The 27,711-nt window shown below is 40.2% G+C and overlaps 1 protein-coding gene across 3 annotated transcripts in view; it reads left to right on the top strand.

Moving 5' to 3' along the window:
• Window positions 1–8,870: 8,870 nt before the first annotated feature.
• Kmr (kramer) overlaps window positions 8,871–27,711 on the top strand; it is a 278,588-nt gene continuing 259,747 nt past the window's right edge. The window contains exons 1-2 of one of the 3 annotated variants that reach the window (XM_064125086.1): window positions 8,871–9,290; window positions 10,300–10,362. In XM_064125086.1, the coding sequence (XP_063981156.1) occupies window positions 9,247–9,290; window positions 10,300–10,362 (107 nt within the window). In that variant the 5' untranslated portion in view covers window positions 8,871–9,246. Of the gene's footprint in view, window positions 9,291–10,299; window positions 10,363–24,769; window positions 24,974–27,711 lie in introns of those variants that run through there. The other 2 variants (XM_064125071.1, XM_064125078.1) reach the window with 2 other exon arrangements.

A 27,711-nucleotide genomic window follows, 5' to 3' on the forward strand; every position in this document is an offset into this window, starting at 1 on the left:
TCGACTTTAGAATTTTTCCCGATCCCTAGGAGTATCGGAAATCGTCTCACGAATCCAATGGCGCCAGCTAAAATGCCCTAGCTATGATATTTCCAAAGATATGCAGGAAAAACGGTCTGATGCCAAATCCGGGCCCATTTTGCTCTAGGAGGCCCAGGAGCCGAGAAAAACGCGAAAAACGAAAAAATCGACTTTAGAATTTTTCCCGACCCCTAGGATTATCGGAAATCGTCTCACGAATCCAATGGCGCCAGCTAAAATGCCCTAGCTATGATGTTTCCAAAGATATGGAGGAAAAACGGTCTGATGCCAAATCCGGGCCCATTTCGCTCTAGGAGGCCCAGGAGCCGAGAAAAACGCGAAAAACGAAAAAATCGACTTTAGAATTTTTCCCGACCCCTAGGAGTATCGGAAATCGTCTCACGAATCCAATGGCGCCAGCTAAAATGCCCTAGCTATGGTATTTCCAAAGATATGGAGGAAAAACGGTCTGATGCCAAATCCGGGCCCATTTCGCTCTAGGAGGCCCAGGAGCCGAGAAAAACGCGAAAAACGAAAAAATCGACTTTAGAATTTTTCCCGACCCCTAGGATTATCGGAAAACGTCTCACGAATCCAATGGCGCCAGCTAAAATGCCCTAGCTATGATATTTCCAAAGATATGGAGGAAAAACGGTCTGATGCCAAATCCGGGCCCATTTCGCTCTAGGAGGCCCAGGAGCCGAGAAAAACGCGAAAAACGAAAAAATCGACTTTAGAATTTTTCCCGACCCCTAGGATTATCGGAAATCGTCTCACGAATGCAATGGCGCCAGCTAAAATGCCCTAGCTATGATATTTCCAAAGATATGGAGGAAAAACGGTCTGATGCCAAATCCGGGCCCATTTCGCTCTAGGAGGCCCAGGGGCCGAGAAAAACGCGAAAAACGAAAAAATCGACTTTAGAATTTTTCCCGATCCCTAGGAGTATCGGAAATCGTCTCACGAATCCAATGGCGCCAGCTAAAATGCCCTAGCTATGATATTTCCAAAGATATGGAGGAAAAACGGTCTGATGCCAAATCCGGGCCCATTTTGCTCTAGGAGGCCCAGGAGCCGAGAAAAACGCGAAAAACGAAAAAATCGACTTTAGAATTTTTCCCGACCCCTAGGATTATCGGAAATCGTCTCACGAATCCAATGGCGCCAGCTAAAATGCCCTAGCTATGATGTTTCCAAAGATATGGAGGAAAAACGGTCTGATGCCAAATCCGGGCCCATTTCGCTCTAGGAGGCCCAGGAGCCGAGAAAAACGCGAAAAACGAAAAAATCGACTTTAGAATTTTTCCCGACCCCTAGGAGTATCGGAAATCGTCTCACGAATCCAATGGCGCCAGCTAAAATGCCCTAGCTATGATATTTCCAAAGATATGGAGGAAAAACGGTCTGATGCCAAATCCGGGCCCATTTCGCTCTAGGAGGCCCAGGAGCCGAGAAAAACGCGAAAAACGAAAAAATCGACTTTAGAATTTTTCCCGACCCCTAGGAGTATCGGAAATCGTCTCACGAATCCAATGGCGCCAGCTAAAATGCCCTAGCTATGATATTTCCAAAGATATGGAGGAAAAACGGTCTGATGCCAAATCCGGGCCCAGTTCGCTCTAGGAGGCCCAGGAGCCGAGAAAAACGCGAAAAACGAAAAAATCGACTTTAGAATTTTTCCCGACCCCCAGGAGTATCGGAAATCGTCTCACGAATCCAATGGCGCCAGCTAAAATGCCCCAGCTATGATATTTCCAAAGAAATGGAGGAAAAACGGTCTGATGCCAAATCCGGGCCCATTTCGCTCTAGGAGGCCCAGGAGCCGAGAAAAACGCGAAAAACGAAAAAATCGACTTTAGAATTTTTCCCGACCCCTTGGAGTATCGGAAATCGTCTCACGAATCCAATGGCGCCAGCTAAAATGCCCTAACTATGATATTTCCAAAGATATGGAGGAAAAACGGTCTGATGCCAAATCCGGGTCCATTTCGCTCTAGGAGGCCCAGGAGCCGAGAAAAACGCGAAAAACGAAAAAATCGACTTTAGAATTTTTCCCGACCCCTAGGATTATCGGAAATCGTCTCACGAATCCAATGGCGCCAGCTAAAATGCCCTAGCTATGATATTTCCAAAGATATGGAGGAAAAACGGTCTGATGCCAAATCCGGGCCCATTTCGCTCTAGGAGGCCTAGGAGCCGAGAAAAACGCGAAAAACGAAAAAATCGACTTTAGAATTTTTCCCGACCCCTAGGAGTATCGGAAATCGTCTCACGAATCCAATGGCGCCAGCTAAAATGCCCTAGCTATGATATTTCCAAAGATATGGAGGAAAAACGGTCTGATGCCAAATCCGGGCCCATTTCGCTCTAGGAGGCCCAGGAGCCGAGAAAAACGCGAAAAACGAAAAAATCGACTTTAGAATTTTTCCCGACCCCTAGGATTATCGGAAATCGTCTCACGAATCCAATGGCGCCAGCTAAAATGCCCTAGCTATGATATTTCCAAAGATATGGAGGAAAAACGGTCTGATGCCAAATCCGGGCCCATTTCGCTCTAGGAGGCCCAGGAGCAGAGAAAAACGCGAAAAACGAAAAAATCGACTTTAGAATTTTTCCCGACCCCTAGGAGTATCGGAACTCGTCTCACGAATCCAATGGCGCCAGCTAAAATGCCCTAGCTATGATATTTCCAAAGATATGGAGGAAAAACGGTCTGATGCCAAATCCGGGCCCATTTCGCTCTAGGAGGCCCAGGAGCCGAGAAAAACGCGAAAAACGAAAAAATCGACTTTAGAATTTTTCCCGACCCCTAGGAGTATCGGAAATCGTCTCACGAAACCAATGGCGCCAGCTAAAATGCCCTAGCTATGATATTTCCAAAGATATGGAGGAAAAACGGTCTGATGCCAAATCCGGGCCCATTTCGCTCTAGGAGGCCCAGGAGCCGAGAAAAACGCGAAAAACGAAAAAATCGACTTTAGAATTTTTCCCGACCCCTAGGAGTATCGGAAATCGTCTCACGAATCCAATGGCGCCAGCTAAAATGCCCTAGCTATGATATTTCCAAAGATATGGAGGAAAAACGGTCTGATGCCAAATCCGGGCCCATTCCGCTCTAGGAGGCCCAGGAGCCGAGAAAAACGCGAAAAACGAAAAAATCGACTTTAGAATTTTTCCCGACCCCTAGGATTATCGGAAATCGTCTCACGAATCCAATGGCGCCAGCTAAAATGCCCTAGCTATGATATTTCCAAAGATATGGAGGAAAAACGGTCTGATGCCAAATCCGGGCCCAGTTCGCTCTAGGAGGCCCAGGAGCCGAGAAAAACGCGAAAAACGAAAAAATCGACTTTAGAATTTTTCCCGACCCCTAGGAGTATCGGAAATCGTCTCACGAATCCAATGGCGCCAGCTAAAATGCCCTAGCTATGATATTTCCAAAGATATGGAGGAAAAACGGTCTGATGCCAAATCCGGGCCCATTTCGCTCTAGGAGGCCCAGGAGCCGAGAAAAATGCGAAAAACGAAAAAATCGACTTTAGAATTTTTCCCGACCCCTAGGAGTATCGGAAATCGTCTCACGAAACCAATGGCGCCAGCTAAAATGCCCTAGCTATGATATTTCCAAAGATATGGAGGAAAAACGGTCTGATGCCAAATCCGGGTCCATTTCGCTCTAGGAGGCCCAGGAGCCCAGAAAAACGCGAAAAACGAAAAAATCGACTTTAGAATTTTTCCCGACCCCTAGGATTATCGGAAATCGTCTCACGAATCCAATGGCGCCAGCTAAAATGCCCTAGCTATGATATTTCCAAAGATATGGAGGAAAAACGGTCTGATGCCAAATCCGGGCCCATTTCGCTCTAGGAGGCCCAGGAGCCGAGAAAAACGCGAAAAACGAAAAAATCGACTTTAGAATTTTTCCCGACCCCTAGGAGTATCGGAAATCCTCTCACGAATCCAATGGCGCCAGCGAAAATGCCCTAGCTATGATATGTCCAAAGATATGGAGGAAAAACGGTCTGATGCCAAATGCGGGCCCATTTCGCTCTAGGAGGCCCAGGAGCCGAGAAAAACGCGAAAAACGAAAAAATCGACTTTAGAATTTTTCCCGACCCCTAGGATTATCGGAAATCGTCTCACGAATCCAATGGCGCCAGCTAAAATGCCCTAGCTATGATATTTCCAAAGATATGGAGGAAAAACGGTCTGATGCCAAATCCGGGCCCATTTCGCTCTAGGAGGCCCAGGAGCCGAGAAAAACGCGAAAAACGAAAAAATCGACTTTAGAATTTTTCCCGACCCCTAGGATTATCGGAAATCGTCTCACGAATCCAATGGCGCCAGCTAAAATGCCCTAGCTATGATATTTCCAAAGATATGGAGGAAAAACGGTCTGATGCCAAATCCGGGCCCATTTCGCTCTAGGAGGCCCAGGAGCCGAGAAAAACGCGAAAAACGAAAAAATCGACTTTAGAATTTTTCCCGACCCCTAGGATTATCGGAAAACGTCTCACGAATCCAATGGCGCCAGCTAAAATGCCCTAGCTATGATATTTCCAAAGATATGGAGGAAAAACGGTCTGATGCCAAATCCGGGCCCATTTCGCTCTAGGAGGCCCAGGAGCCGAGAAAAACGCGAAAAACGAAAAAATCGACTTTAGAATTTTTCCCGACCCCTAGGAGTATCGGAAATCGTCTCACGAATCCAATGGCGCCAGCTAAAATGCCGTAGCTATGATATTTCCAAAGATATGGAGGAAAAACGGTCTGATGCCAAATCCGGGCCCATTTCGCTCTAGGAGGCCCAGGAGCCGAGAAAAACGCGAAAAACGAAAAAATCGACTTTAGAATTTTTCCCGACCCCTAGGATTATCGGAAATCGTCTCACGAATCCAATGGCGCCAGCTAAAATGCCCTAGCTATGATATTTCCAAAGATATGGAGGAAAAACGGTCTGATGCCAAATCCGGGCCCATTTCGCTCTAGGAGGCCCAGGAGCCGAGAAAAACGCGAAAAACGAAAAAATCGACTTTAGAATTTTTCCCGACCCCTAGGGGTATCGGAAATCGTCTCACGAATCCAATGGCGCCAGCTAAAATGCCCTAGCTATGGTATTTCCAAAGATATGGAGGAAAAACGGTCTGATGCCAAATCCGGGCCCATTTCGCTCTAGGAGGCCCAGGAGCCGAGAAAAACGCGAAAAACGAAAAAATCGACTTTAGAATTTTTCCCGACCCCTAGGATTATCGGAAATCGTCTCACGAATCCAATGGCGCCAGCTAAAATGCCCTAGCTATGATATTTCCAAAGATATGGAGGAAAAACGGTCTGATGCCAAATCCGGGCCCATTTCGCTCTAGGAGGCCCAGGAGCCGAGAAAAACGCGAAAAACGAAAAAATCGACTTTAGAATTTTTCCCGACCCCTAGGAGTATCGGAAATCGTGTCACGAATCGAATGGCGCCAGCTAAAATGACCTAGCTATGGTATTTCCAAAGATATGGAGGAAAAACGGTCTGATGCCAAATCCGGGCCCATTTCGCTCTAGGAGGCCCAGGAGCCGAGAAAAACGCGAAAAACGAAAAAATCGACTTTAGAACTTTTCCCGACCCCTAGGAGTATCGGAAATCGTCTCACAAATCCAATGGCGCCAGCTAAAATGCCGTAGCTATGATATTTCCAAAGATATGGAGGAAAAACGGTCTGATGCCAAATCCGGGCCCATTTCGCTCTAGGAGGCCCAGGAGCCGAGAAAAACGCGAAAAACGAAAAAATCGACTTTAGAATTTTTCCCGACCCCTAGGATTATCGGAAATCGTCTCACGAATCCAATGGCGCCAGCTAAAATGCCCTAGCTGTGATATTTCCAAAGAAATGGAGGAAAAACGGTCTGATGCCAAATCCGGGCCCATTTCGCTCTAGGAGGCCCAGGAGCCGAGAAAAACGCGAAAAACGTAAAAATCGACTTTAGAAAATTCCCGGACCCCTAGAAAAATCGGCATAGCTATGACAAAAACGGTCCGTTGTTGTCCTAGCTATGGGTGTCCGGGGGGGGGGGCGAATGGTCCGCATTTGGGATCACACCGTTTTTCGCATATATCTTTGGAAATGGCCCAATTTGGCTGGCGCCAGATTCGTAGTAGGATCGTACTCGAGTCCTCAGCATGCGATTTGAGGACGCTCGCTGTGCGCCAATATAGCAATTAAAATATTTTATTTAGCTCTTGGTATATGCTTAACTAACTGGCCAGGTGAAAATATTTCTCTCCTGACCGGGAAAAATAGATCTTTTAAATTAATTTTTGTAAACCTAAAAACGACATATTATGGCTGAAAAATCATAAAGAAACATTTCAAAGGTGCAGAAACCTATATCTCCACTCTCAACTTGTCCCCGTGGCAGCGGGACTGCTACTGAGGCGTTACCGGCTTGGCCGATATGCTGATACCCCAGTAGGACTCGTGGCGCCCCGTCTCTTCGGGGGTGAAATCATGTCGGTAACGTGGAGAAACTGGCGTCAGTCAAACCCCCAGAACTGAGCCTCTACTTTAGTCGATCCTCTTTGGTAACGTGGAGTGCCTGGCGTCACTCAAACCCCCAGGACTAAGCCTCTACTTTAGTCTATTCTCTTTGGTTGAATCTCTCCACAGTAGTGCTCCCAACGTTTGAAAATTCTCTGTACAGTTGATCATTTGTACAGTTGAACAAGTACAAACTGAGCCCCCCCCCCCAAATTTCGGAGTGGCGGCGCATGAACTACGGTGGTGAACGTGCCTGTTGGTAAGGTACCACGGAGTACGTGTGATGCCATTCAGAGTAGCTCATTGGCCATTTTTCTAGGGCTCCGGAAATATTCTAAAATCGGTTTTTTCATTTTTCGCGTTTTTCTCGCTTTCTAGGCCTCCTAGAGTAAAAACGGTCCGAATTTGGGATCACCCCTTTTGTCGCCGATATCTTAGGAAATAATTTAGCTAGCGCAATTGGGCCAACGTCATTCAATGGATGGGTCTAAAATAGGTACAGCCGCAAAGAATGGTACAGGAAGTGGCGGCCATTTTCCCCAGAAGTTTCGGGGGTAGGGCCATCTAGAATCACTGTAGGGAACTAAAAAAGAGAATTTCTTTACCTGTTGTGAAAATTACCGATCGGAGAACGGAATGCGAATGTCCTCTATCATAATTTTGTTGTAACACAAAATTTTTATGTTTTATAGATGGCGATAGTAATCCAATAATCATCTTTCAACGTTCTGTCAAGGGATGCTCAACCTAAAATACAAACGAGATTGTGCATGGAAACTACATGCCCCGTTTTTTTCAAATAATTAATTAATTGTTAATGAATTAATTTATTGTATCGATGATGGTTATTCACTCTTTGAACTTAATCAGATATTTTTTTCGCAGGGCTCTATAATATTTCTTATTGTTACGGTTAATTATATATAATCGAATGAACAACTATTTATTTATTATTTTGTTAAATTTTAAATTCCATCACCGGTAATTTAGGTTGGTCCAATTATATATAATTAACCGTAACAATAAGAAATATTATAGAGCACTGCGAAAAAAATATCTGATTAAGTTCAAAGAGTGAATAACCATCATCGATACAATAAATTAATTCATTAACAATTAATTAATTATTTGAAAAAAACGGGGCATATAGCTTCCATGCACATTCTCGTTAGTATTTTAGGTTGAGCATCCCTTGACAGAACGTTGAAAGATGATTATTGGATTACTATCGCCATCTATAAAACATAAAAATTATGTGTTACAATAAAATTATGATAGAGGACATTCGCATTCTTTTCTCCGATCGGTAATTTTCACAACAGGTAAAGAAATTCTCTTTTTCAGTTCCCTACAGTGATTCTAGATGGCCCTACCCCCGAAACTTCTGGGGAAAATGGCCGCCACTTCCTGTACCATTCTTTGCGGCTGTACCTATTTTAGACCCATCCCATTCAATTCGTGAAACGATTTGTGATTCGTCTAGGACTTCGGGAATATTCTGCGACCCGATTCAACGGTCTTCGCATTTTCTCTGCTCCTGGGCCTCTTCCAGCCAAGTCAGACACGTTCACCGTGGTAACACCTTACCGACAGGCACGTTCACCATCGTAGTTCATGCGCCACCGCTACAAAATTTTCCGGTTGAAACCGCTACATAAGCGTTAGCAATCTCCCCTATAATCTCTGATGATGCCTCAATGTTCGAAGCAGTCCAGTCTACCCCCCTCCGCGCCCCAGACTCAATAATCTCATCTAATTCACATTTTCCCAACCGCTTGATTACAGAGCTCTCAAGTCCTCTCAACTCCTCCCATCAAAAACCCCTCATCATCCTGACTTTCGAAATAACCCCCGCAATCCATTCCCAACCTTCGCGTATTTTCTCCTAGAGGCGTTAGCTTCAGCCTCATTCAAAAAATTCAAACCCAATGCATCTCCATCTTATAAAATTTCAAGTCCCTCCAATTTCTCCCCAATCACCCAGAAGCCGCAATTGCAAAAGTTCCAAAACCTCAAACAATTTCCCGCTGAAAATTTTATCTCCCGGTCATCACCGAAACGTTAGGTATTCCGCCGACCCTGGCAATCTGTTGGCGGATGCTGCGTGAACGCCAGCAGCTGACCATGATGGCGGCGAATTTACCTGACCCCCTCCTAGTTCAACCAGCAGGTATATCCCCTCCCTGGGCCCACTCCTACCGCCCCGCGGAATTCCCTCCACCTTTAACGATTCCCGCGGACGACAGCACGAAGAAGGAGAGACCAAACTGGGAACCTGTTGCCACAGTCATCTCAGTGCTACGTAGCCTACGTCACGATTCCCATCCAGCACAACATCTGTCTCAAAAATCACCCCCTTCCCCTTCCGCCCCAGTCTTTCTCACGTAAAAGTGCGAAATAGTTGAACGGAAAAAAAAAATTTCCGCGGGAATTTGCTGCGCTCCCAAATTCGACCAGAAAATAATTGTTTCGTGAAGATGAGCAGGATATGCTGGTGGTTGAGTATAATTCGTTTGTACTAATAAACACCAAACCCTCGGGGATTATTCTCTCGGATTGACTCGGAAGGGACGCCGACGTTATTGTTTTCCCCCCTCGGTAGTCCCTCCCGCCATTCTTGGCATTTCTCCTTTCGCTGTATTCGTACGCCTCAGTGTCACGCAATGCCGGTTAAGTGTTTGCGTTATTTCTGAAAAATCAAATGAGGAATAAAACAGAAGAGGATACAACTGGTGATTCCCGAATGTGAGTTGAAGAGGTGATTTTTTTTATTAGCAAAATTTTTTTTATTCACGTGTTTTTGTGACGTTGAAGTGTCTGGTGCAGTGGATGTCTAGTGGAAATTTGGATCAGGTGCCGTGGGATTGGATCCGCAGTTGATAGGATTGCAGTCAGGGTTCAGGTGATCAGGTCGGCTCTCGTTGGAAATTGATCAGGTTTAGGAATGATAGTAGTGCTGAGGAGAGCCTGATCAGAATTTGATGGAATGGAAATGGGCTAATGATCAAATTAAAATATTGTGATTTTAATTTGATCCTGATTCTCGGCCTTTCAGCAGAAATCAGATATTCTGGAAGTACTATGATCTGAAGGTGACTACACTTTTCAAGGGATATATTTTGGAATTGTTATGGCAACGAGTTGTATGACAATGCAACACAGTTTCTATTCGATTTAATTCATCTTTCATTCTTTCTGGTTAAATTGATATTCATGGAAAATGTATTTAGAAATGGGCAGTTGGCTTATTAGGATACAATGAAAATGTTGAAAATATAAAAAAATCTCGCAGTAATGCAAGTAGCGGATAGACGTTGTCGAGCTTTTGTTTTACTGTGATCATCTGACTCTAATTGGATTGAAATTTGATGTGGAATTGATTCATGAATCAGTCCCTCACATGAGATGTGGATATGTATATTTTGAGTAGATTTGGACCCACCGAGCATAATCCGAACTGGATCAAATTATCTCATCAAATTCGGATTAATCCGATCTGATCAAATCTTGAAAAAAAATGTCGTTAACCAATTAGTCCTATTAGAACCTGATCCAATGATTTCATCACTCCTCCGACTTTAATCTAAACCTGAACTGAATTTCCACTCGGCCTGCTAAATACAATTTTGTTAAATAATTCGCGCTCAGCTGGCACGCAAATTCAAGTGAATGTAATCTCATTTCTGACGGGAATTCAACAGAAATTGTGAGTGTGTTAGATGACAAACTAATTTGTTTTGTGTTTGGTGAGCAGAGCAAGTCAGGTTCACGCGTGTGCTGGATTAACCACCAAATTTGCTTCTTCATTAAAAAACGAGTGAGTAGTTATACATATCTTATATATCTTATAGATATTACAGATATATCTTATAGATAATATTCACATATATTTGTTCACTGACACCAGCGGCTGATCTTAGAAATCTTCTTACATGTAAAAAAGGAAAATTTACATCACATCCCACGTCATGTGACGTCACAGGAAATTATTGAATGACCTTTCGGATTCCTCAGTAAGGAAACCCTCAGTAAAGATTATTCTCGACATAATTTTACAACAAAATGCTATATAAAAAATCGATACTTCGGGATTCGAACTCAGAACCCCTCGATGACACATCGGCTGTTGTCCCACCATCAACCTGTCAAACTAATTTAAAATTCCCAAGAAACTTTTTTCCATTTTTTGAAAGAACTGGAAGGTGTTCATTCCACCAAAAGCGTCATTCTCGTCACGTAATTTCCCAACAAACAGTGGGACTCAATGTCTCAGGGACGTGATGAAGACCCAAAAAATGCGGTCCGCATCGTACACCTGAGGATTCTTAGACTTGAGAATGTTCCAGTGAATAGAGCCGTGTCTAGGACTCTCCGTGGGCAACACGTTCTCTTTCTCTTCAGAATAATTTTTTTTTATTATCATCCGTTCATTTTTACTTTTATTCAACGTCATGTGATGGGGGGGGGGGGAGGGGGGGAGAATGATAATATCACACTGGGTGAATGGTCATGGTGGAAAACGGTACTGCATTGTTTGGGATTAAAGAATGAAGGTAAATGTTGGTTGGGCGGCGCAGAGGGATGAGGAGGAGGGAGGGAGGGAGGGAATGAGAAGAAATGAGCCGCAAGCGTCCGTGTGAACGCGGTACGATGGGTTTGAGGCAAGATGAGGGCGCGTAAGAGTGAGTGAGATGAAAAACTGGGAAGCTGGATGCTGCGTTCCACGGTTTACCGATCGACAAATGCAGAAGGTAGTGTCTGTGCGGTCCCCCACCAGAGGTGACTGGCCGCTGTGTTCATTCCATGGATGGTTATGCGATGGGGTGAACTGAGGATAACTCGGGGAATTCCTTTATTACGTTTTGCTAGAAATATTATTATTTCTATTTTGTTATCCACGATATTTGTTGTTAAGAGCCCGGTGCTATGAGGTCAGTAGCGCCAGCGTTGATGCCGCTTTTGCATTTACTTTCAGTCGTGAAAATGCTTCATATTTGCCAGTAATCGATCGTCCATGAATACGCCATGTTCGATTGGGGATCCGTGAGTGCATATTACGGAAGAGAAGATGCGAATTCGAGAATCGATTATTTTTTTATCGATTCATGAAAATCATCGATGTTCATGTACATCATAGCCGGTCGAGGCTTTAAAGTGCTTGACGCGCGATACACATCATCTTATGCTAGAGGTTTTTTATATGGAATCACAAATCGATTATTAAATGATCGATGATGATTATGAAACAATCGATTATCTCCATGAATTTTCCAGGTTGGATTAGCGACCCGTGTGGATAGTAGTGAAGGAGACGATGCGGTATTCTCGAATTTCGATATTCGCGAATCGATTGTTTTTTTAATCGATTTAGGAAAATAATCGATGTTCGTGTACGTTATATTGAACCCTCAGAGTGTTAGTGCTGTGCTCCCACGCTACTCATATTATGAAAAGAGACGATGCGATATTCCCAAATCATCGAATTTCGAGATCGATTGTTGTTAGATCGATTTATTATACTAATCGATATTTATGGATATCATATCAAATTAAAACTTCACAGTTCCGGGCGCACCTCATTATGATAGACCATATTACCCAGGGAGATTATCGAATTTCGATAATCAATTGTCTTTTATCGATGTATGAAAACCATCGATATTTATGCACTGCATAATTGGCCGAGCATATACTAAATGTTTATAGAGCTCAAACGGTCAAGGGGATATCAGCGAAAAACGATTTTGGAAAAATTGTTGACTTTACCGACTTTTGAAAAATTTCTGATTTCGAGTTCAATAATTCCCGTATAATCTCCCCTCCTCATAATACCTTTTCTGCCAAAATTTTGTAAATAGAAAAAAATTTGTATCTCACTCTTGTCTGAAATCAGTAATAACAGTTTCACAAATATTCCCATCTCAAATAATTCACGAAAATTCCCCCAACCTATGATTATTATTATTTTCTCCAGTTGTTGGAACAATTTGTTATTTCAATAGCTTCAATTCCTTTCTAGTTGATAATGGGAAATAAGCTAGTATCTGCCATTATCTAAAATTACAAAACCCTTCGTGGAAGCTGAATATCGAGTTCTCTTCTTCTCATCCCATCTTTCGTTGCATCTTCTTACCATACGCCATAAGCGTAATTGCAGATTCCAATGTTTTTCTTGGAAGTTTATCGTCGGTTTTTGTTCCCCCGTGACTTCATTTCCATTTCTCTGAAGGTATACAGGAACTATCGTTTTTTATGACCCCTTTTGTGAGTAAAGAGTGAAATTACCTTGAGGGAAAAAAAGTCCATCTTTACCGTGTGCATTCATTCGTCATTATTTATCATAAATATAAATAACTTTGGTGTCTAGCCAGTTGAAACTGGAAGTAAGAGTTACAATCTTGATTGTTGCTTTACTTATCATTGTTGGTAGTGCAGTGCTCTTGGCACGTACGTAACGAAAAATAAGTACAGAGTTGCACTAGGGTTTCATCTAAGCGTCTCTTGCTCTTCATTCTCGGGGTATATCCCCCTGGGGGCTTCCATTTTCCACGGGGAATAATACTACGGGAATTTACAGTGGTTCATTCTAGCGTATATCTCGATAGACCTTAAATTTACGGTAGAGATAAAATTTTATTTTTAAGTTTATTTAAAAAGTGCCTTTTTCGAGAGTTCGTTTCTATTGGAAAAATTATATTGCGCTGGCAATGGATGAAAAGTTGGGGCTGTGAATGTTGGTTTTAATGAAATATTATTATCGATAGGGGAGCCTGGGCCATCACGGAAAACCTGCGGCGTTATGACATACCCAGCAAGTATTTGAAATTTTGAAAAAGCGTTTTCTATTGAAAGGTTTGTAACAAGGGAAATTAAAAAATTAAAGGAAATAAAATGTGGAAAATGGGAAATATAGAAATGAATGGAAATAAAGTAAAATGAAAAAAATAAAATTAATCACTTCAGTGATGAAGTGGTAAACTGTAGTAAGTCAATATTGAAATTCTCCATAACTGGGATTTTTTTTCCAAAACGAGAGATTTTATGAAAAAATGCTACGAACACTTTTTCTGGAGAATTTCATCAGAAAATATATTTTCCCATTCTCTTCTGGAGTCATTTGTTTATGAGGTAAATGCACAATTATCTGAATATATATTCTGAATAAATCAAGATTAAATCTCGTAAATGATTGAAAACCATTTCGACATTTTTCAGCTCGCAAAAAACAAATATTGCACATGAATAAAAAATACAAGCAAAATTACTGCACGTGGTAGCAGCTGGTGCGGAGACGTGAATTTTTTCAAGATTGTCAGACTGAAACAACTTCCTCGCGTTTCAGTTATTTTTCTTGTCCTTCTACAATTTAATTCTGGAACTCCGCATTTGTCTAACAAACTACTGTCTCTTATTAAATTTCTAGAAATTAAAATTCCACATTGATTAATACTTTTTTGCTATTTTTCACACTTCAATCCACTCTAAAAATCGTCAGATAGTTTTCAATTAAGTTTTCCTCACTTCAGTCTTTACATTTAAATTAAACAAAAAAAACATTTACATTACAAAAATATACATGTACAGAAAATAAACAAAAAAAGACGTCGATTATTGATATTCACACGTTGCTGCATGGCCTACTGCTGCCAGTCTTGGCCCAACACTCCGCCAGTTCTGGGCCAACACTGGCCCGTTTCTCCTGCCCCAGGAATCCTACTGGGGCTACGAAGGAAAATGCAAAGCTCGCTTGAACCGGAATCATCCTAGAAAGAAATGTATCAGGCTGAAGTAGCTCGAAACTAACTCGAAGAATAAAAAGTTCCGGAGTGATCTGTCCTAGGACGAAAAAAATTGGGGATGATCGACCCCTCCCCTCCCCCCTCCGCCAAACTGAAAGCTACCTGAGACTTAACAGTTCCACTAAAAAATATTGCTACGTATTCACTAACCATCAATTTGCTCGATCCCCTCTCGCATTCCATAACCCATCTTTAAAATCCATAATTTGTGGAGGATAGAAACTGCTCATAGAAACTGAATAAAAAAAAATCATAAAAATCAACTGAAGTAATAACCAGACTGTGATTTTCATTTGACTTAAACATGCGATATAGGAGGCCTCCACTCTTGTCTGAGATCAGTCGTCGACTTGTTTCGCAACATCTGGCATGAGAATATATACTTTCGAGCATATGAGGAAAGGAGAGCGAAAGCTGGCGCGAGGACGAGTGGAGCAAGGCTCCAGTGGCTCTCATGTGCTTCTCATAATATTTCTTGTAACTACCGCCTTTACTTTTCCACTAATCCATAATAAACAGATCGATTGCGAGTATTAAATAATCGATTATCTCCAGGAGATAATTGAATCGAATAGCGATCGAGATGACCACAAGCGACCGTGGCGTGGAGGTCTGTTTTACATTTGCATTTCCACTAATCGATTATCGATAGTCAAATGATCGATAATATAATCGATCATCGATTGTTAAATGATTGATTATGATGATGATATAATCGATTATCATTTGTTAAATGATGATATAATCGATTATCGTTTGTTAAATAATCGATCATAATGATGATTGAATCGATTATCGATTATCTCCATGAAATCCGCCATGTTTGATTAGTGACCGGTGGCAGTTTTTATATCGGACAAGGATAATTCGACTTATCATTCGCGATTCTTGGCGGTTCTTCTTTATATATAAGGATTCCTTCGCAGTATAAACGACCGAACGTTTATCCAAACTTTCGCATTCGTACCGTCGAACTAACAATGACTTCGAAGTACGATGATATGCGTGTGCGCACTCTGTACACCCTCTAGGGGATTTAATGCCTCAGCTCGTTCGTTCCACTCGGATGTGCTTCGCATTCCTTCTGGGTCATCCTTGTTTTCATGTTTTCTTTTCTCTACTCTCTGTGCTGTATTTTACGGGGAAGTATTCTGTATTGGATTTAAAACCAAAGAGAGGAAGCCCTGACTATACGTGTTGAAGCGATTGTGAACTGTTAACACGGAGGGATTGACCCCGATCGTCATCAGATTGACCTGGATATGAGCGACAGATTCATCGCGACTCGACAGGTGCATTTTTCACTCCTTCGGAGCTCATTCTCGTCATTCAAGTTACTTCGCATGATGAAAAACAATACCATCATGCTTTATTTTCAACTGCACCTCGAGAATATCTCGTTAAACCATTTTTCAGAAGTCATTAAACTTCAAAAGTACGAATAGAGATGAAATTTTTGGGGAAAGCTGTTGTTGACGATGAAGATTGTTGGTCGAGATGTAGAGAATTGGATTGAGAGCTGGAGAAAAGATACAGTGAGTAGTATCATATGATGGTATATATAGTTCAACGATTTGTTTGATTAAAAATGTTTGTTCATGGCAAAATGATAAAAAACCACAGTGCAGTGAGCGATAATACAGAAAAGTGAATTTGAGAAGTATTTCATTCATTCGAAATAATATATTTCGATACAAGTGGCCCGATGTAAAGGCGAGGACTGCCAATGATACGACTTAAAAGGCTTTAAAAGACGAACTACACTTTTTGTTAGTGTTATATTTAGTGATTTTTCGACTTTTTCGTATCTTGTAGAAAGGACCAAGGATTATTCTCGATATAATTCTACAAGACAAGTCGTCTCGTTTACAAGTTTCGACTTTTGAATATCGAATAAACGAAAGGCATTTTTCGAGACGGGCTGAACATAAAAACAGTGACAAATAGTCTATTTCAGGACAAGTGCAATAGGGGTTTTTAGTCGTCTGGCATTGTCCACTCCAATTTCCTTCCAACAACCCCAGCGTTCCGTTCCCCTCTCCATCTAGACGGCCCGACAATACACGATGAGTTCCGAGTCCCGTCCGTTCGTGAAAACTTACGTATCATGGGACGTAAAAATGTGACGCCAGTTCCGTAAAACTTATTCAGCGTATTGGAAGCATAGATGGGCTCATAGCTGTTTCCAGTCCACATAATTATTTTATAGTTTTGTTTACAATAATATCAGAATGTTTAGAATAATATAAGTAAACAGAAACAGAGAGGGCCTTTTGTCCAATGGGTCCAGAACATGAAAACTTTAGTTGCTATGAGCCAGCTGATCTGGAGAGGTCATGGAAGATAGAAACACCTCCTGCGTGTCATTAAATAAAAATTCAAGGTCATACTCGAATCGTTTGGATATTATTTAACAATCCCTGTCCAGAATCCTCGACAGCGTTCACGAAAGTTCGCATTCGACGCCGCAATAATTGCCGAACTTCGAGTTAAATTTGACTAGTTCTGAAAAAATTACGTATCCATTTCGTACTTTTCCGGTGGTACACCAGAAAATTTTCCGATACTTTCCGAATTATTTCCTTCTGTTACGACGTAAACTACCAAGAAATGATACTTGCTCATGGATCCGTGACTAGTTACGTAATTTTTACTGACTATTTTTCTCCGCTCTGAAAGCAAAAATCCAATAAAAATGACGAAGGGTCGAATAAAAAATTACTTAACTCGCTGTGTATTATTTATGGAACATTCCATACATTTTATTGGATCTTCTGTTGGAAAATTAGAACACAGCTCTTCTGTTTATCTTCAAAAATCACTCGACAAGGTTTATGACGTGTTTGAAAGAGTCTCCAGAAAAGGACTAACTTATAATCTGTTGTGCTTCGAACCTGGGAGCGTTGCAATCCTTACCACATGTGATATTCAAAAGAAACTCTGTCCTCTGGAGTCATAAACGTTCTCTTGTCTTTTCCCTTACTAAATGTTTTTCAAATAGTAAGAATTCAGTCTCTGGACACCGGTCCTCTAGGTCAGTCGTGCCTTCCTCGTGCCAATAATAACGTGATAAAGTTAAAGTAATTGATTGCGTTGCTACATTAATTTATCTACTTTTACCCATATCCCAATACCTTCCGCCATTTTTATCAAACCTTTATTCTCACTTTGGAAATTACGAAACTTGTACGTAATTTTTACTGCACATTCCTCTCCGCGCATGACCACCTCCAATGAACCATCAAAAGTTATCTGTCATCAGTACCTTGATTTTTCCATGCAGAGAATTGAATTGAATTCATAGGGATGGGTTCAATAGTTAAGACCGAGATTAAAGAAGACTCCATACCCGAGGATGCATACGAGTCAAAGAAGGAAAAAGGGAATCGGTGGGAGAACGAGAAGAGGCTTTTCGCTCGATTACCAGAGCGAGGTAAAATGCATTTTCCATTCCGCAGATAGTCGGAATAGGGTGTTACATTCGAGGTAACCAGGCAGTAGGTACTCTACCACCGGAAGTACTCCTTGCTACGGATTTGAAACGAGAGTGCAGAGTATACTTTGTCTACACGACGGGAGTAATGGAATAGTGAAGGAATTGAAGGTGTATGTATTGCTGTTGAGTAATAAAATAAAATTGAAAAGATGGGGGGACGAATGAATGTACCTCGTCGCGTGAGAGTTATTACTGGAAGGAAGAAGAAAAAGCCAGGGGATAAATAAATAAAGAAAATACTCGTCTCTCGATTGGTCCTTGAGATGGAATATACAGAGAGGTAAATAGTCGGTAAGAATCACGGAACTAGTCACGTAATCCGGAAATGGGTATCATTTCTTGGTAGTTTTTGTAGGAACAAAAAGGAATTGTCCTGAAACCAGCGAAAAATGGATACGTAAATCTCCCGGAATGAGTAAAATTCCAATGGGAGTTGCTAATTATTGCGGCGTCAATTGTAAAAATTCCTGGACGATAAGTCAATTTTCACGAACTGACGGGACTCGGGACTCATCGTGTAATGTCGGGGCGTCTAGATGGAGAGGGAAGACTGATGGCTGGGGCTGTTGGAGGGAAATTGGATTGTACGAAGTGGGCGGAAATGTCCAAATAATATAAAAATTGAAGGTGTCATGACGATCGAGTGCAAAATTGTCAGTACAATTAAAACTCTGACGAGATTTCATTACTGGCTTCATGAAACGTTCGCATTCTCCATTCCAACCTAAATTTCTCCTGCATTGCAAGAAACTACCTGTCATGTATTTGACTTGTCTTCAATGTTTGCCAATTTTTTACCGTTCATTTAACGGCGGTAAAGATGATATTAGTCTATGAGAGATGGGCAATAAGCCATGGCTCATTACGTTAAAAAAACTAATTAAGATGAGGTATTCAATTTAACTTGTGTCCAGTATTCCTGTTTTTGCATGTTGTTAATAAACATCAATTCAAAAAAATATATTTATATTGATTATTGATATATCCTCATATTTTTGCTCAGTACTGATTATTTTGTTTTCAATAAAAAAAAATATGCTGACGCCTAAAAAAGTCATAAACTCTTTATCATTAGTAAGCTATCACAACTATGATAACCAAATAATGAACGATATTATTTAAATATCGATAAATTATTGGTGGGATTTATCCCTTTGAGCCTAAAAAAATAGTAAGCAGCCCCCATGCTGGGTACAACAAATTTTTGGTTTTGTCGAAGATGACATTTGGATATCTACACTCAACGCTTCTTTACTGGTAGTTTTTACTACTAAAGAGCACTCTGTGTACGACATCCAATATCCATTCGGGTTAGTTCTTGCACCGAGATTTTTCACCGAAAATTCTCTCCGGTGACGCTGACTGGCATCCACATCCAGGATGTCACACCGCGAAAATTACTTTTGAACTGGTTAGATTTTTTTCGTTTTTCTATGTTGGTGTTAGTCGTTCTCTTTTTGCGGGACAAATGGTAATAATCGAATGGAGGGTCTTATCCTCGGGGCGACTAAACGGCGCGTGGTTCCGGTCAGACGTACTCCAGTCCCCTGAGCCCCGCTCCTTCCATTCTTTCTCATATCTTTTGATTAGCTCTTTTATTTCAAGGCGAAGGGTGCTGAAATTCAAAAATGCAGTATTGTTTTAAATCGGAATTTGATCAGGTCTACAAAACCTCCAACCTAATCACACTCCATAGATCGGATTGCAGGAGCGCGTTTAGCTTTATTATTGTTTGTGATTTCAGATTTCAAATTCAGATTTTTTTACAGTGAAATATTAGCCAACGTTTATGTCCCGAAGGCTTCTGTCTACCTTGACAAAAATCCCCTAATTTCAGATTTGAACGACATTCCAATCGTCCATCATGCCGAAAGGGGCAACCAACTAACTAGAATTACGTACAAAGAAAATATCAACTGCTTAATTGATAAGGATCTTATAACTTGTGATACTAGTGTAGGATCAGGGTACAGGGGACAGCAATAATTTTAATTGAACTTAAAATATTTATTGATAATGAAAATTACATGGGATATAACAAAGCTCCACGATCTTAGCTGTTCAACTTTCATCCTCAGACTGACCCATACCTCGTCCTCTCGCACCATCCATACTAGGATGTTTATTATATTTTTCTTTCTCACTTTGTCACACTGTTTCTCTCTCAAACTCATTCCACTCATACGACACACATAAATACACAAAGACATACCACACACGTCGCACTCAATCCCAAAAATCATTTTCTTCTTCCGCTCAATCTAGCAATGGCTCTTTCTTCTATCACGCAACGGGCATTCGATACATTCATATAAACATTCAAATCTTTGTAAATTGTTGAAATATTACAGTCTAGGTTTATACATTCTGGCGACATACTTTCATCTCACTCATACCTACATTTGTCCTTCTTTCATTCCACACAAAAAATCAGTCATCCTAGACTAGTCTACCTGAAAGAGATATAAACTACGACATAAGTAAATTTCATAAAATATATTGGTGGTTACCTGTTCCCCACCTCGATAACTAAAACATCTCTCTCTCTCCCTTTGTAATTATGTTCCTCCCCCCCCCCTTCTGCATATAATGTGCAGCATTATATACAAGTATAAGTTCAATAAGTGTGTCTATGCTGCAGTATTCTCAATATCATTATTCATCAATACCCGAAGAACGTGGCAGCCAATACGAAAATCAATAGTCTCGATTGCGCGGGAAGAGGGAGATGAATTGAAAATGGTAGGAAATGCATATGGTTTGGGTGATCGGTCTATGTATTAAACGGTCGTGAAGTTTTGGATAACAATATCGGTTTCACATATATTCTGACGATGAATATCATTTACCATCGTGCATTGTCAACGCAAACCTCAACTCTCGTTGCTTTTCACTTAATCTTGGGATATTACTCAGTGGAGTGGAAAAAAGGGGAAATGGATTGCAATAGCGGGACACATTGCTGTTTATATTTCACCTGCATCTGGTCGGAGATTGTTTGCTATTATGTCAGGGTGAATCGCATACGAATCTCGTTGGTCACGATTTTCTCAATGGGAACGTTGGCAGGATTTATGATGGAGAGGTCGTAGGATGGCGGGAATGAAGAGAATTAATAATTGGAAACTGAGGTTGATTCATAGATGATTCATGATAGATAATTTAGAATAGATGATTGAATGCTTCGGAAATCTTTGGATTAATCTGTCAGGGTGTGGTCAATGGTTATAACAACAAAATCGTCCTGGAATAATCTGTTATCGGTCCAATTTGATGTACCACAGGATTTAAATGAACGAAATGAAGTGACTTCGGAATATTTCAATGTTATTTTTACATTTTCTGCGAATAACTTGTTCTTAAGTGTTGGAAAATTAGAACACAGCTCTTCTGTTTATTTTCAAAAATCACTCGACAAGGTTTATGATGTGTTTGAAAGAGTCTCCAGAAAAGGACTAATTTATGATTTGTTGTGCTCCGAACTTGAGAACATTGTAATCCTTACCAGATGTGGTATTCAAAGGAAACTCTGTCCTTTGGAGTCATAAACGTTCTCTTGTTTTTCCCTTAGTAAAGGTTTTTTATATAGTAAGAAGTTAGTCTGTGGACACCAGTCCTCTAGGCCTGTCGTGCCTTCCTCGTGCCAGTAATAAAGAGTTCTAGTAAAAGTATTGATTGTATTGCTACATTTATTTATATACTTTTACCCATATCCCAATATAAAGTTTATCATTAAGAGGGCCTTCATTGAATTATGCATTGAATTTTCTATTTTCAATGAGAAGAACATTCTGTAAATCATTGAAAAAAGATTGTATCCGAGTGCTGGGTAAATTTCTTAACTAAAGTAATATTAAAGTCTAAATCTACAGAAGAAAAAAATTGTATATAACTAACCTCCACTATTGTGAGCCACCATTTTCTACTATTTTCTATTTTTTCGTTAAATTGTATTCTTAATATAATTTGTCATATTGTATATAATTGTATAAAGCAATAGGTTTAGCTAAGCTTAAAGAAAAAAAATTAAAAAAGGACATTCTGTGCTATCAAAGTTTATTAGACAGAGACGAACTTTTCGTGGTTTAGGAACGATGGTGGCAATTAATCAGTGAAAATATCTAAACTATATAGGTCATGGGAATAATTACTTGTGATGTTAGTTTTGGCTGAGGTTCAGATCAAAGACCTGACGGTCGAGCAAAATATCATGAAATTATTGGATCAGATTCTGACCAATAGTGTATAACATCATTTTTTGTCAGAATTTGATGAGATGAAATTAATTCGCTTTTTAGGAAATCATTTGATCTACTTCGGATGACGCTTCGTAAACCTGAATTCAGAATTTACATATCCACTTCCGATATGAACAACTGATTCATGAATCAATTCCACATCAGATTGCAATCAAATTAGAGTCAGACGATCACAGTCGAGTAGACGAGGGATAGCCTGCGTACATTTCATAACACCTATCCCCTACGTGCCCTACTGCGATCAAAACATATCGATGCACGTATTTCTAAAGAACATTTTTTTATGTGTTAAATATTTTCATAGAACAATTTTCTCGTAATAAATGATCTCCCTATTTTTAAATACATTTTTCATGAATATCAATTTGAAAATGTGCTACAATGTCATACAATTCCAAAATATCTTCTTTGAAAAGTGTGGTCAGGTGAGTATGATCAGGTTTAGATCATAATACTTTCAAAATATCTGACTTCTGAGTAAAGGCAAGGGAGCACGACCAAATTTGGATTATCATGACGTCAGGCTGGTTGACCTCAGACTGAGATCATGTCCACTCCATCAGTTTGTCATCAGGATCTCCTCAGTTCTCCTGCCATTATTTGCGATCAAATTCCCAGGGTCGAAACCCGATCAATTTCTGATAAGGGCCGATCTGATCATATGAAACCTGACTACTGTTGGATCAACTTCTGATCCCAACTCAGGGTACCTGACACCAATTTTCCCTCACATCTACATTTTCTAAACGTATGCTAATTACATCGTTACTGTCACTGTTTCAACAATCAACAAAAACATTCTCATCTACTGTCTTGGTTCATTCGCACGTGCTTGGTTAACATCCGTGGGAAACCATTCCCATATCGGTTCCCCTCCCTTCATTATTCACCTCCATTTTATCTTCACCTCCGTCCACTAAATGCAAATAAAACCATTACCTCATGAATTCTTCGTTATACAACATCAAACGATATTTATCGATTCGTTGAGTGAATAAAATAAAATTCTGTGGGGCTGCAGTGAATTTTTATGACGAAGAATATCCTGGTGCAGAGAAGTGCGAAAGCGGAAAAACACGATTGTACGTGTCCCCCTGAGTAGCAAAGTCCTTCAGTGGGAGCTGGAGTAAGCGTTTCCTTTAGCACGTGAGGTTCACACGTGGTTAGCGATAAGGAGGTGGAAAAAGGTAGTAAAAAACTAGCTGGATCGTTGATTTAACTCTTGTAGAGAAAATCTCAGTGTTTATGAATCATTGATTTACAGAAATCAATCTAAGTCGGGTAATGGACTCTCTAGTCTTGTTAACACATTGTTATGGAGAATTTAATGAGTTGTTCTTCAATTAGTAGTTTAATTAATTTTGTTTTTAGTTTAGTTTTAATTAATTAGTTCTGTTGGATTATGGTATTAAATGGTATGGTATTTTTCTCACGACGAAGAACTACTTATTCAATTAATAATTAACTACAAATTATGTAACTGCTCATTAAATTAATTGATAATTAATTAATTAATGTAATAAGTAGTTATTCGTCGGGAGAAAAATTGATGAAGAACTAATCTCTCGACGATCGTTTGTCATCGGTTCCATTTTAATCGGTTGGAAAATTGCGAAGGAAAAATTTCTGAACACTGAATACTTTTTAGGGAACGTGCAGAGCATTTTACGCCTCAAGATAGGTAAAGTTTCATAAACGAACGGGACTCGTGATTTATCGTCGGGGCGTTTATTGTCGGGGCGTCTAAGTGGAGGGAGTTTTAAAAAAAATTATTTAGTTTATTTGACCGTAGTGAGGATGATATTAGTCTACGAAAAATAAGCAACAAGCTATGACTCGCCACGTCAAAATATATAATTAAAATGAGGTATTCAATTTAACTGGTGATCAGTGTTTTTGTTTTCGCATATTGTTAAACATTTTTATTGATTATTTCTATAGCCTCATGTTTCTGGCCCTCATTAATTTTCATCCAAAAAAAATAGACCATAATATTCATTTCCCCTCTCAATCATTTGATAGATGAGTCATTCTTACGGAACTCTGCGTAAAGTTTCCAAGACGAAAGAGCGAAATTTCATCTCTGATTCACACCTTTTGGTGAATTTTACTTCGCTTCCAGATTAGGTTTGGATACGTAATTTTGACGTCTCTTGTCGAGTACATTTGACTGTCAATTTTATTCCGTTCAACATATTTTCTATGAATATATCAGAGTAAAACATAAACTCCCCTGTCACCGAGAATCTAAAAATCAGAGAGTTTCACACTAGCAAAAAATTATCAATGGAACTTTACAGACAGAGGAACGTCTTACAGTAATCGTCAGACTTTATCTGAATGTCTGGAAATCTGTCGGAAGAGTAGGGGAAACGAATAAGAAATTGGCGACTCGCACCATATCCAGGCGAATGAGATCCGGAAGGGGGAGATGCAAGAGAAGAAACGACATGTGTGTTCATATGCGCTATTGGCATTTCTGTGGTACTTTGCAAGTTGTTCCAGTCGTTTTCAACAGTCTCATCACGGGCTTCAAACGGGCAAGTCATCGGGGAAATTATGTAACCATAGTTTCATTAGCTACTACTTCCGGCTGATTAAAGGGGACAATAAAGTGGGGAAAGACCGGACGGAAAGTCGTCAATCATCTTCACATCATTTATTTTCCTTTTGGTTACTGAGTACGGTACGATATAAAATGGTTAACTGTTGTGATTGTTTCAAATCCCGGGCTTCGAAGTCGGAAAAATATGAGCCGCTTTATACCCGGGGTTCGCGTACACTCCGGGAGAGAAGTGCAACGCCCAGAGTTCAGAGAAGGACGCTCAGCATTCGATATGATGTTGTCAGACCCGTCAGGATAGAACATGAAAGGTGATACATGTTTCGTTTTCATTTATAGTCAAGTAGTTCTCTACGCGGGAAGAACTTTTCCATGAAAAGTGGACCTCCAAAAAGCAAAACGTGAGATAAAATGACATTCAATCACTTTTTAGGTTGAGATTTGTGGGGGAATTAGACCTGGGGGTCTAATATTTGCGGTAAAACTAATCTTTTTCCTACGTTTGACCCTTTGGAAGTCCAATTTTTATTGAAAATTTGTTTTCTGTACTGATTTTCACGTTTCCGCGGCCGAGGATTGGCGTTGAACCTTCTTCGAATTTGAAAAAGTGAAAATCATGACTAGTGCCCTAGGGATTTTCACGCATCGCCTTCGGCTCGGATGACAATGAAACGCGAGGAAAAATCCCTAGGGTACTCGTCGGGAAATCAAGGTGCCGGCAGGGCATCGACTACGAAAAAGTTTTGACTCTGAATGTCCATCGGTAACCGACTCAGGCCGAGCGCTATCGGGTATCTATACACGATATAACTATTCCCTTTAATATCTTTAAATAATTTTTGAGAATTATCTCGAGCAGGGGCGGATGAATTAAAATATTGTCAGTAGTTGCACTATATAAATCGTCTATGCTGAAAATACACGCATAGCTACAGTCTCATGTGTACATTATCACGGTGTTGCACTATAAAATCGTCAGAATCAACTGACAAATTTATAATGTGACAACAATGATGTGTACAACAATGATCAACATTCAAAGGAATAAAATGGAAGCGCAACTCTATTCACTTGAATTCGGAATTCGTTTTTAAAAAACTGAACCCATGAAATCTATAAAATCTGCTGAAAAAAAAGATAAATCTTTGCAAAAAATGCGCCAAGAAAAACTTTAATGTAGTGGTTTGCTCTGAAAATAAATAAAAAATTAATGGAAATAAAAAAGCTATTTAATTTCCCATTTTGCAATGCACGTCAAAAACTTCGGTCTCTCTTCAATTATTTTCTCTCGTCATACAAAACGTTGGTTTACCCCTCTTTTTTAGTTCTATTCATTTTTCAAAAAATTTCAGGGCAATTAATTGTTGAAAGATGTGGAATATTTGTTGTTTTTCGATAGTATATTATTCCATTTTCTCATTTCTAAAATTCGCTCATAACGACAACGACCGAAGTTGAAATGGATTCAATTTGCTAATCTATTTCCAATAGTAAATAATTCTCAATTTTCACGTCCCGTTTGCATTCAAAAACTCATGAGAAAAATTTGTGATTCTTCGTTGGGCGGCCATTCCGCTATGAGGATAGGAACGAGGAGGAGTGAATATTATCATGCAAAATGGTAGAATTTCGCGCTTTGCAAATTTAACCTGATGCTCTACAAAATTCACCAGGACTACCAGCAATTTTAATTAGCATTCCCTTACGAATATCTTGGAAATGACTAGCCGGAAGAGGGTTTAGTTAACGAAATGAGAAATTTCTCTGGAATCTCCAACTCTCTACGCATCGCCTCCAAGTTATTGTAACTTCTGGTTCATTTTATTCCCTTTTTTTAATTTGTAATCGCAAACTCCTATTTTCTGACGCCGGAAAAACTATATTCCAAACAACATTCGTTATCCGTACTGTCAAAAATCATATTCCACCGACTGCCAAAATTTTTATTGTACTGTTAGACATTATTGGATGAATTTTCCACGTCATATCTGCAAAACTATGATCACATCTCAATTCCACGGAAACTTCCGGAAATCTAATCCTTCAAAAATTCTATATTCGGTTATAATGTTCAATGATTTCGTAAAAATTGTGAATACGTCGAAATACTCAGAGAACCATTGAAAATTAATGTAATTTTCGTTTGTGATCATTTATTTTCGATTGAAAATTCAATAAAATTAGGAAATTTGGAGGTCGGACTTCTACCGAAAACTGAATATTCTTGAATTCCAACTAGAATATGAATTATTATAGCCATTTCCTTCTCTGGTAGGAGAAAAGGCCGGGCCAACACTCGGCCAACAATGGGCCAACACTCAGCCAACTATGGGCCAACACTCGCCCGTCTTCCATGTTCGGAAAATCCCATTCGTATTGCTAGCGCACACTCGAACAGTGTGTTTCCGATAGAAAATATTTAAAAATTTTTCATCATAAAAATACGAAAGAAATTCACGTTTTCTCCAATACAATTTTCAATACTAACAACGGAATTTTGCCTCGACCGTAACTTTGCGTCTCATGAATTCCCGGAGGACATGGATTCATGACAGGATTCCTCCAGTAAATTTGTGATCGTATTTCCTCCGCTGCAATTCATTCATTCCAATTAACTTAATAAACGAATGGCTAATCAAGCACTTCAGTAATCTAGCTCTCTCGTCCTTCGATTGTACATACCCGAATGTGCACTGATTCCCTCCCATTCAGTCTCTAGGGAGATACGTGTTTATTATAAGTGGATTGAGGACTTAACCGGGAGAGGAGAAATTCCACGCCGGACGTTGTCAGTGGAATACCACGGGCTCCGGTTGAACCGAGTCTCTCATCGTCAATTCAAAGGGGATCATGTGCATTGATTAATTAGTAGAAACGCACTACGAATGATTTCCATGCAATGTCTACCGGAAACAGATAGATTATATGCCTACACCTACTTGACATTTGTCAACCTGGTATACACTGATTTCTAGTTTAGCAAAGGAGAAAATGCCGTATCCTGAAATTATCGAATTTCAAAAAGACTCGATATTCTCAAAATATCGAA

Source organism: Diachasmimorpha longicaudata, chromosome 1 (assembly GCF_034640455.1).
Source record: "Diachasmimorpha longicaudata isolate KC_UGA_2023 chromosome 1, iyDiaLong2, whole genome shotgun sequence".
In the NCBI taxonomy this organism is placed as follows: domain Eukaryota; kingdom Metazoa; phylum Arthropoda; class Insecta; order Hymenoptera; family Braconidae; genus Diachasmimorpha; species Diachasmimorpha longicaudata.